We start from the raw sequence: 12074 nt of genomic DNA, 5'->3' as shown, positions 1-12074 counted from the left end.
GGGCTGTATAAAATGAGTTGGTCTCAGCCCAGTCCTGGAGGACTGCCCCGTTTCATAAAGTCTACCAGCACAGCTGGCACTCTGGTTGGTAGAGCCATAAGAAACCAAGAACTGAAAGGACGTGGGGACCGAAAGCTGAGTAACAGTCATTCCCTCAGTGATGTGGTTGAGGCACATTGGTCACGTGTTGTGAGCAAAGATAGTTTTGTGGTTAAAGACCCTGGGACTCAGGCCATCTGGGTTCTATTCCTGGATCTACCAAAGATTTCTTGTGGGATCTTGGACAAGTCATGTAAGCTCTCTCTGCCTCAGTTTCCCATCTGTAAAACTGGGAATAATGATACTAATGAGGGAGTTGTGGGATAAATCCATTCATATTTGTGAGGTGCTCAGAAACTACAGTAATAAGTGCCATTAAAGAAAAGCCTATCAGTAAATAATCCTTGCATTGTAACTGCTCCTGCTATCTCGGGTCTGTGTTTTCTGTGAGGTGCTTAACATCCATTCCCAATGAAAAAATAGTCTTCTGCCTCTAGGACTGTTATTCTGGCATTTTTCAAAAGAACTAATTCATGAAATCCCCCCATCCCCCAAAATAATATCCATTAAAATGATTTCCATTTGACTTTGAAGCTACTGGAAGCCAGGACAGTATGATCTAATATGTTGAGGGACTTTAGTAGCTGTTAATGCAAGGCAATTAATTTAGTGTTAACTGAAGATTGCTATGTTGCTGTATTAACATCCTGACAAAAATCAGAGGAGTTTTCTGGCAGGCACTATACTGTACCGCTTTAGTTGGCTGGCTAACGTTTGTCAGTGGAAGCGCGAGCAGCAATAAAACAAAAATCCTGTTTTTCTTTATTTGTTGTTGAATGTATTGTGTTTAGACAAGCTGTTTTGTGAACTTTAGGCAAGTGATCAGGTAGGAATAACCTGATTTCTAAAATCAATAAAAGACAAGTGCAGCCTAGTCATTTGCTCCTCTATGATTCAAATGTTCCAAGTTCAAAATAAATAGATCTACAAAATAAAGTCATTTTGATCAGATGCCACATCTGAGAACTACTTGAGGGCAAATAAATGCAAGTATCAGGTTCTTATCAGATCTTTCTGATGATAATAGCCTGATCACTAGGGACAGTCTGTTAGTGTTGGCCCAGTGGGTCAGATAACAATGCAGACTTTCTCTCTCTTCCCTTTGCTGTGACCTAGTCCATCTGCTTCTCTCTGGCCATATGGTATAGAAGTATCTGAGACGGGAGACATTACAGTTTGATGCATCTGAATGTTCTTTGCTTTCATTGAATCTTCACAGAGATGGCATTCCTCTGAATGCTTTTTTGAAAGAGGTTTTTTTTTGCATTTTTAACTAACTTTACATCAACAGGGTATCTAACAATGGATTACAGACCGTAAGGAGGGAGGCTGGCTGTATATTACCTGCCTGTCTTTAAATGCCATGAAATATCATTTTATATTAATGTATGTCTTGAGAAAGAAAACAGATATCATCACACTGAGGATTTTAAAATAGTGTTAGTCTGCTAGTAACCCTATATACCATTATATGTGATGCGTCTAATCTGAATACCATCATTATGCGCTACTAAGTGAAGGAAATGTATCATCTGGAGGACACAGAACTGTGGGCTTAATGTTCTCCCTCTTCCCCCCGGCCATTTGAACTGCTGGGGTGGTGCAAAGGAGGCTAGAAAGCCTGTGGATCGCCCTAGCTGAGGATTCCCCTGGTATGGTGGAGTCCCAAGGCAGTGTAGCCAGCTCCTGTGCCGTCCATTGCATGGAGGGGATATGGCCAGAGTTTGCTCCATTCTGGCTATTCCAAGATGGAGAACAGTTCCTTTGGGGGCCACTGCCAGACAGCATAGCTTAAGCAGTGCCCCGACTTCCCTATTTAATCACACCAAACATTCTTTTCATATGTGGAGCATACAGGTATATTCTCCACTCAGCGCACGTTCAAAACTCCACTTAGTCCTAATGAGAGATCAGCCTAGGCAACAATACATAGTGAATATACAGTTCTTCTTTTCAATTATCCTTTTACTAGGAGGAACAGGTAATTATTAGAGAGGCTTTAAGATAACTCATCATTTACTATATGTTCATACAGTGTCCAGCATTGTTGGGCTCCTATCTTGATGGAACACCCTAGGCTAGGCACTACTGAAATAAAAATGTTAACTAAGATTAATCAGTTCATAATGGAAGTAATTATCAGAAAATCAAAGCTGGTATATTTATACAATGGTTAAAATAGCAAACCAATTTTAAAAAATGTATGGGTACAAGCGTTTGTTAATATTTCAATGTCTTTATTGATTTAAAATAATAATGATACAAAACAATGCATTCAGACCCCAAAAGTGTGGACAGGCAACAAACCCACCTTACAGAAATTAAATCCAGAACTGCTACATCACTATGCTCCTGAGCGTCACAATTGTACTTCCCTTGCATTTTTATATTCCTCCCATAGGGAAAACTATAGAATTTTTCATGAATGAAAACAGTAGGGTTCTCTAGAAATGTAAGAGGATTCCATTACAATGAATAATGGAATATTGAGGTTACAGGGACAAACCATCCCGATGTGTGGAAAGAATAGTAAATATGGCAGGTGACCAGCTTGGCTTAACAATGAAATCCTTGCTGATCTTAAACACAAAAAAGAAGCTTACAAGAAGTGGAAGATTGGACAAATGACCAGGGAAGAGTATAAAAATATTGCTCGGTCATGCAGGAGTGAAATCAGGAAGGCCAAATCACACCTGGAGGTGCAGCTAGCAAGAGATGTTAAAAGTAACAAGAAGGGTTTCTTCAGGTATGTTAGCAACAAGAAGAAAGTCAAGGAAAGTGTGGGCCCCTTACTGAATGAGGGAGGCAACCTAGTGACAGAGGATGTGGAAAAAGCTAATGTACTCAATGCTTTTTTTGCCTCTGTCTTCACGAACAAGGTCAGCTCCCAGACTGCTGCGCTGGGCAGCACAGCATGGGGAGGAGATGACCAGCCCTCTGTGGAGAAAGAAGTGGTTCAGGACTATTTAGAAAAGCTGGACGAGCACAAGTCCATGGGGCTGGATGCGCTGCATCCGAGTGCTAAAGGAGCTGGCGGATGTGATTGGAGAGAAAACTCATGGCGATCGGGGGAGGTCCCATACTACTGGAAAAAGGCTAATGTAGTGCCCATCTTTAAAAAAGGGAAGAAGGAGGATCCTGGGAACTACAGGCCAGTCAGTCTCACCTCAGTCCCTGGAAAAATCATGGAGCAGGTCCTCAAGGAATCAATTCTGAAGCACTTAGAGGAGAGGAAGGTGATCAGGAACACTCAGCATGGATTCACCAAGGGCAAGTCATGCCTGACTAATCTAATTGCCTTCTGTGATGAGATAACTGGCTCTGTGGATGAGGGGAAAGCAGTGGATGTGTTGTTCCTTGACTTTAGCAAAGCTTTTGACACGGTCTCCCACAGTAGTCTTGCCAGTAAGGTAAAGAAGTATGGGCTGGATGAATGGACGATAAGGTGGATAGAAAGCTGGCTAGATTGTCGGGCTCAATGGGTAGTGATCAATGGCTCCATGTCTAGTTGGCAGCCGGTATCAAGTGGAGTGCCCCAAGGGTCGGTCCTCGGGCCGGTTTTATTCAATATCTTCATTAATGATCTGGAGGATGGTGTGGATTGCACCCTCAGCAAGTTTGCAGATGACACTAAACTGGGAGGAGAGGTAGATACGCTGGAGGGTAGGGATAGGATACAGAGGGACCTAGACAAATTAGAGGATTGGGCCAAAAGAAATCTGATGGGGTTCAACACGGACAAGTGCAGAGTCCTGCACTTAGGACGGAAGAATCCCATGCACCGTTAAAGACTAGGGACCGAATGGCTAGGCAGCAGTTCTGCAGAAAAGGATCTAGGGGTTACAGTGGATGAGAAGCTGGATATGAGTCAACAGTGTGCCCTTGTTGCCAAGAAGGCCAATGGCATTTGGGGATGTATAAGTAGGGGCATTGCCAGCAGATCGAGGGACGTGATCGTTCCCCTCTATTCGACATTGGTGAGGCCTCATCTGGAGTACTGTGTCCAGTTTTGGGCCCCACACTACAAGAAGGATGTGGAAAAATTGGAAAACGTCCAGCGGAGGGCAACAAAAATGATTAGGGGACGGGAACACATGACTTATGAGGAGAGGCTGAGGGAACTGGGATTGTTTAGTCTGCGGAAGAGAAGAATGAGGGGGGATTTGATAGCTGCTTTCAACTACCTGAAAGGGGTTCCAAAGAGGATGGATCTAGACTGTTCTCAGTGGTAGCAGATGACAGAACGAGGAGTAATGGTCTCAGGTTGCAGTGGGGGAGGTTTAGGTTGGATATTAGGAAAAACTTTTTCACTAGGAAGGTGGTGAAACACTGGAATGGGTTACCTAGGGACGTGGTGGAATCTCCTTCCTTAGAAGTTTTTAAGGTCAGGCTTGACAAAGTCCTGGCTGGGATATTTTAGTTGGGGATTGGTCCTGCTTTGAGCAGGGGGTTGGACTAGATGACCGCCTGAGGTCCCTTCCAACCCTGATATTCTATGATTCTAATAATGCTAACAACTTGTTTTTTTCCTTTTTGTTAAGTTCATTAATTCTGCAACTCCAGACAGGGCCCCAAACTCTCACTGGGTACAAATGTTTGACTTTCTATAATGTGTATGGTGGGTTTTTTTTAAAGCTAAAGGGGCCTGAAAAATCATGAGATCCAGAACGTGAACTTTTTAAACTTATTGGAACTCAGACATTCATTAACAGAGTGTCAGACATTTCTTGAAACTCAGAAAATTCAAGCTTTGCTAAGATATTATGTGCTGAATATTCAGAGCAGATACCCTGTTTTTTTCATACAAGACAAAGAGGTTGAGCTCCTGCTTTAAGTGTAAAATTGAACCTAACTTTGACTGTGGTAATACAATGGGTTCATCACATAATGGATCAATGTATTATGAACCAAATCCTCTAAGCCCACCAACTTCTTCTGACTTGCCTCAGCAGGTGGACTTGGTGAAGAGGGTGCTCCAAGAGATAGATAAACCTCCTTTTTGTGGGGTTTTAGGGAATAAATATAGGTTTATTTTCCATTTCCCCCAATTCCATTCTGCTCCATCCTTGTTGCCTCTAAGGCCACATTACGTAGGGCAGTGTGGGGATGCCTCACATTATCTGGGCTCTGTAGGATTATCAACTCCTGCCCACCCCTGTGCAGCAGAATCACACCGTCTCTCTGCATCTAGGGAACAGAGTGACATTTGGGACCTACTAGCCTACATGGAAACTGAGAAATTATTTTTCATGCAAGAATTGATTATGGCACAGTGGGAGCTACCCCATTGTTAAGTTTGACACTGGCTTCCCACTAAAAGCCCAATTCCCAGCCCCTATGAACTTCCCCCCTGCAACTGGGCTGGAGAGAGGTGTACGGCCACAGGGGAAAGCAGAGACTATTATGCACATTAGAAACCTAAAATGCTTATAATTTTCGAGATGCAAATCTTTGCATGATTAAAATTTTCCATCTGGTTCCCTCTCCTTTTCCTTCTGTGTAGAAGTCTCACAAACAGCCACATACTACCTAAGGAGCTGCTGTTTGGAGCACCACTTTGGTCAGAATAATAAGATCATTCAGAGCAAGGGTTCCCAGTTTAAACTTTCAGAACTCTTTAAAAAAAAAAAAGACAAAACATCAAACAGGGAAATTCACAATAAAAATTATTCATTGAAAGGACATTAAAGGTGAAAGTGTTTCTACAGAGCAAGCTAACACCCACCAAAAATTAGTTTCTTTCAAAAAAAAAAATCTGCTCCTTCAAACCTCCTGCCCCTCAAAAGGAGGCTGGAAACAAAGAGTTAATCTATTATTTATGTTGTGGTAGCCCCTAGGAGCCCCAGTCATGGACCAGGACCCCATTGTGCTCAGCAAGGTAGAAACCCAGAGCAAAACGATGATCCCTGCTTTGGGGAGTTTACAGTCTAAATAGTGGATGCAGCCAGTTCCTTGCCATACAACCCTTCATCGGTCACTCTTGCCACACCCAACTAACATCACCCACCCAACTTTAACTTTGCCCCCTAACATTTGCAAAAATATGGGTGCATTTCAGAACAGCCCAGTTGCCAGGAGATTGTATAATCTCTCATTCAAGGAATCCATTTCCAGTATGCAGTATCACTAACATATACTACATCATTACCTCCTGTGGAAAAACTACATAAATTAGTTGCTACAGAACTTAATTAACATAGTTAAAATACAAATTTGCAAGATCTGCATACAGTCCCAGAAAACTCCAAAGCCATACAATCAACACATTTCAAAAACAAACACATCAGTCTTTCCAATGCTAATCATAACTATAGTCTTCTGCTTTACCAACACATCACACAGTGAGAGAACTTGCAGTGCTCTGACATAATTTCATTTGCCCGGTACTATATTTCTTTAGAAAACTTTCTTATGCATTTACTAAGCAATATATAAAATTAACAGTATAAATATCCAATAGCATATTTCCATGACATAGGACCTGCCATACCGAACCTACGGTCCTGCTGAGCCAGTGCCCTGTCTCCAGTAATGCTCAGTACCTCATGCTTCAGAAAGAAATTCAAGAAATCCAGTAGTCGGCAGTTACGAAATAACTTGCCCCAGGAAAAAAATTCTTGCTAACCCCATCAGATAGAGTTTGGTTTATGCCCTGGATCATGATGATTTATCTCCCTTCCAAACTCTTGCTTGTGAATCCTTACTGCTGTAATGCTGAATGTTCTCATTATCCATTGAAATGTCCGAAGACAAAGCAAACTAAAGGGCAAAACTAAGGTTGGATGGGCAATGTTATGTCAGGGAGGGTGATAGTGGGTGATGAAGAATTATATGGCAGAAGATGAACTGGCTGGATTCCTCATCTGTCCATTTGCAGACTTTAGTTGGTTAGCAGGTTTTTTTTTTTAACCTAGTTTTTTTTTTATAAAAAGAGTGTATTTATTTATTTTTAAAATGGATTCACATTCTGAACCTTGACACACTTTTAACAAAGTGTTTTTGTTTGTGAATATGTGAAAGAGCCTCAAATCAGTGTGATGACAATCTGTATAATACAAAGAACGAGACATGGTGCAAGCTTGAACTTGCTCAAAGCTGAGTAATGTTAGACTGTTATCTTGTCATTAAGAATTGCTTTGAGTCCCTATCTGTTCACCAACTCTAATTAATGATCATTTAACTGTACTGTCAGCCCTGTTTAAATCTGAGTGTTGCCAGTTGCTTCCTTCATCTGACCAGCCAATAGGAACTGGGGGAGTCATTCATGCATACCATTGTCCTAGTGGCTCTGGGCCTATAGCCTCCCAGTTTAATAGGGCATTCAGAGCTCATTAGTGAGGAAACACATCAGGAGTGACCGCGCCAGTGCCACACGTTGCAACTAATAGCCTTGCCGAACAGAATCGTTTCTGTTTCTGCTCACTTGTTGTTGAATCCTTTCAATGTCAACAAGTGGTCATGTCGGCAGGAGCCCGCCATTCTGCCCAACAATTTTATCCGTTGCTCTCCTGAGCCAGACTTGTGTCCTCCTTCATTGTTTGACCAACAATGGAGCCTGAGCAATCACAAAGGCTTCACAGCCATTCATCATCAGCTCACGAATTCTCTGGGCAAGGTTACCCGCCAAACTTTTGGGCCATCGTGTTGGCACAATGTGTGAATACCCGTGAAATGCAAATAGTTTCTGTAGTTTACACTTTTGTTTCAAATGCATGGATGGGGGCAGGAGAGGGGGGGAAGGGAACCCTGACATAGCTCTGGCTAAAAGGAAAATAAGATTCTGTAGAAGCAGGATATGAAACAAGGACAGAGCAATTGGAATGTGAGGTGTAATGAGGAGTGGTCCAATCTCTCAGAAATAAATGACACAGGGGTAAGCGTAAGTGGGGGAAGGTCTCATCATGCTTTTGGCTGAGAATTCTCTTATGACTTGCCTGCTGCATGAGGAAGCACAGATTGCTCCCATGTAGCAGGACTCCAGGAGTATAGTCTCCTTTCACAGGCTCCTCAGATGCTTTCCCTTATTTCCAGTCATGGTAATAGTTAACATTTCATTTGTATTTATTGGAAACTTGGCTGGTAAAAGGCATATTCAGAAATCTATCACTGTTTTTTATGTTTTTGTATTATAGCAGGACTTAGGGGCCCCATTGAGGTAGATATTGTACAAATATGTATTAGGACAGCCCCTGCCCAAAGGTGCCGAAATAGACAAGAGAGGGAAATGGGGAGTATTATTATCCCCATTTTCAACATGGGAAATTGAGGCACAAAGATTAAGTGACTTGTCCAAGGTCACATAGTCTGTGGTAGATAGAGTAACCACCTTTGTTGGGTGGAAATAAGGGAAAACCCTATGAAAAATAAGGGACAACGCTTTATTTTAAGGGACATTTTAGGGAAACATCATTTCCCTTAGCATATCGTGTTTTTCTCTCAAGTGTACATTTCTCCTGCCCTCAAATATACAGTGAAATTATCATAAGCTTCATTTAATGTTTAAAATGTTTATCAGTTTTAATACATTTCAATACATCTTAAAATAAGTGATGGGTGGTCACCCTAAGGGACAAATAAAGGACGCTCCCTTAAAATAATGGATGGGTGGTCACCCCCGTGGCAGAGCCAAGAATTGACATCAGATCTCTTGTGTCCTAGTGCAATGTCTTTACTGCAAGACCATCCTTCCTTCCCTAGGTGTAAAGGATATGGCCTTTTCCTAGGACTTCAGGATATGGCCCTACAAGAGGGAAATGAGATTTTGGTTATTTAGGCGCATGGGGAAGTTTCTTCAGATATGTCACCGTCTCTGTATTTTGCTCTCACAAAACAAGAAATTAAGAATGGACCTGACTTGTTCAGAATAAAGACCAAAGGTGAATTTGCCTGGCACTGAGAGATCCAGTATGTGAAACACCTAGACTACACAGAAAAGGTTTGCTGGGATAGTTGTATCAGCAAACCTTCTTTGTGTAGATGCAGCTTACATCAATTCCCTGAACAACATAAGCTATAACAGCAAAAGCACTTTTTGCCAGTTTAATGGATCCAAACTAGGACTTTTGCTGATATTAAAAATGTCACACACAAAAGTATTGCATCCCGGACTGACATTACTATACCAGCAAAAGTTTTAAGTGTAGACCTGGTCTGTTTTCTTCCCCCCCCCGTGCTGGTAAGAACTTTGTTAGCCTATATTTGCAGAGCTAGTTTTATGTAATAATTGCAAATCAAGAACAAAAATCCCAACATGCCAATTTACCACTTATTGGATTGGTTGCATCGAGACCTGGCAGTAAGTATGGGTCTCAGTTACAAGAGGTGGATGGGTGTACCGTACAAAGAGTTGCTGTCTATCATATCGTTGCAACCTGGACTTGGAAGATAATAGGCCTGATTCTTGATGCTGTTACACTAGCTTTAATGCTGATGTATCTTCACTGATTTCAGCAAAGTTACACGAAACTGATGTTACACCCAGACAAGTTTCTCCTCCTACAGTGTTGTCAGTCAGGAATACTCCACAAAGCATGATGTCCATGATTTGCTTCACAGCAGTTTGTAGTCACCCTGTAAATTCATGGGCCAGATTTTTCTCTGAAACAACAGGGAAATCTGAAAGAATGCCACCGACTTCAGTGGAGCTACTCTGATTTACATCATTGTAAGAGGGAGGGGAGTCAGCACACTTGTGTGAGTTTAGCTTCCAGTTTGTCTAGTCATTACTATGTAAAAGGGTTAGATGAGTCTTTGTTGGCAGTGAAATCTTTTTTGACATATGCAAGAATTTTGTTGTTGGCAGGAAAATCTTTTTTGATGTACAGCAGAATAAATACAAAAATCTCAGTTACTATAGGCCCCAATTCAGCAAAGCACTTAAGCACATACTTAAGTCCTTTGTTGAATTAGGAACTTGGGCCCAGATCCTCAAATGTATTTTGGGTCCTAACTACCATTGATATCAATAGAAGTTATCCAAAATACCTTTGAGGATCTGGACCTTAGTATATGGGCAAAATCCTGCCCTGAATTAAGTAGATCAGAATAAAATTTGACCTTATGGGTCACATTTTGTCCTCAGACACCTATCCAGCTTCCATTTACTTCAATGGAAGTACTGAAAGCATATCCAGAGGAACCAAGGGCAGAATACGAGTGGTACATGCTGAACTTTAATGCTAACTGGAGTTGGACCCAACTTCGACTGGGACAGTTGTTCAAATCCAAAAGTTTTACTTCAGGATCATCTGTAGTGATATGTGAAGAAATCAATTAGAAAATGATAGAGAATAAAATGGAATTTGACATCTGTAGTTTATTTCTTTTTTTCTAAGGAGCACTAAAGAGTTTAGAGACCATCAAGAAAAAGTATAATCATGTTATGTAAAAGTGCCTCTTTTTTATTTCTGTTGTTGATATTTTGCAGCAATTTTATGAGAGCATTGATTGGCCGCATGGATTTTAAAGCCTTGGAACTGAAAATGTACAATGCTAGGGTAAGTGAACCTTTCTATTGTACTTTAAAAATACCCAGTCTTCTAGAATGAGGAAACCCCACTTTCATTGTTAGGTGGCCACCCTGGATTTGCTATAGATCTTTGTAACTGGATTTGAGATCCACTCTGAGGCCCAATCTTGCAAAGATTTAAACGTGCATAACCTTACACCCATGAGTAGTCTCCTTGAATTCAGTGGGGCTGCTCATTTGGTTAAAGTTAAGCATGTGCTTACTGAATTGGGACCAGGATACTTATTATTTTGTGGGATTGAGCCCAAAGTTACACACATGTAGACTGGGGACTAATTGAAGGCAAATCAGATGTAACTCAGTGGGTATGATAACTCAGCAGAATGTGTGTGTTCCTAGCTTATTATTTTGAAAGTTTACTTGTGTTTCATAGCTTTAAATCACATCTAGATATAGAGTATTTGGCCAAGTACAGTAAATGATGGAAAGCCCATCACTTTAATAGTTTAAAACAATACTAGGAAAAAAGCATTGGAACATATCCTCTAGGGAAGAACCCTGCCGGATGGTGTGTTAAACAGCCAAGTGGATCTTATCTATTTCTTAGCCCTGGTCTACACTGGGGAGGGGGGGGATCGATCTAAGTTACGCAACTTCAGCTATGTGAATAACATAGCTGAAGTCGACGTACTTAGATCTACTCACCGCGGTGTCTTCACTGCGGTGAGTCGACTGCTGACGGTCCCCCGTCGACTCTGCCTGTGCTTCTCAGCCTGGTGGAGTACAGGAGTTGACGGGAGAGTGCTCGGGGATCGACTTATCGTGTCTAGACTAGATGCACTAAATCGACCCCCCCGCTGGATCGATCGCTGCCCACCGATCCGGCAGGTAGTACACGCATACCCTTAGAGTCATATATGCCCTCATTGTTGTAGCAGCTGTACATCTCACAGTAATTAACATACTTATTCTCTCAACACCCCTGTGAGGTAGGGCAGTGCTGTTATCCCCATTTTACAGATGGGGAAACGGAGGCACAGAAACAGACTAAGTGATTTGCCCAAGGTCACACAGGTAGCAGGGAATTGAACCCATGTCTCCTGAGTCCTGGCTAGTACCCTAACCACTAGTGCCCCAACCACTGTAAGTCCTAAGTCCTGTAATTTTAATGTATCTTATATACAAAAAACTACATTAAAAAGATGTTAAGGATGCAAAGTCAAGCACAGCAAAGTTAGGAAATGTCAGAATTGAGGTCCCTAATCCCCTAGGCTTGAGAGCCCAAGCTCCAGCCTAAGCTGCAACATCCACACTGCTATTTTCAGTGTGCTGGCTCAAATGCTGCTAGCACAAGTCTGTCTACCCAGGCCGGGAGGCTCACTCCCAGCTGCATACCCTGACTGGCCAGAGGCACCAACAAGGCAAGATGCTTACTGAGGCTATGTCTACACTACTGCCAGATCAGTGCTCCAGCGGTCGATGCACCAGGGGTCGATTTAGCGGGTCT

At 42.0% G+C, this 12074-nt stretch overlaps 1 protein-coding gene across 1 annotated transcript in view; it reads left to right on the top strand.

Moving 5' to 3' along the window:
- LOC141978477 (uncharacterized) overlaps positions 1-12074 on the top strand; it is a 177930-nt gene that overhangs the window by 142281 nt on the left and 23575 nt on the right. The window contains exon 13 of the mRNA XM_074940624.1: positions 10526-10595. Within this exon, the coding sequence (XP_074796725.1) occupies positions 10526-10595 (70 nt within the window). The remainder of the gene's footprint in view (positions 1-10525; positions 10596-12074) is intronic.

Source organism: Natator depressus, chromosome 1, assembly GCF_965152275.1.
Source record: "Natator depressus isolate rNatDep1 chromosome 1, rNatDep2.hap1, whole genome shotgun sequence".
Taxonomy (NCBI): Eukaryota; Metazoa; Chordata; order Testudines; family Cheloniidae; genus Natator; species Natator depressus.
The sequence above is the reverse complement of the archived record's forward strand: the minus strand, read 5'-3'. Positions and strand labels throughout refer to the sequence as shown.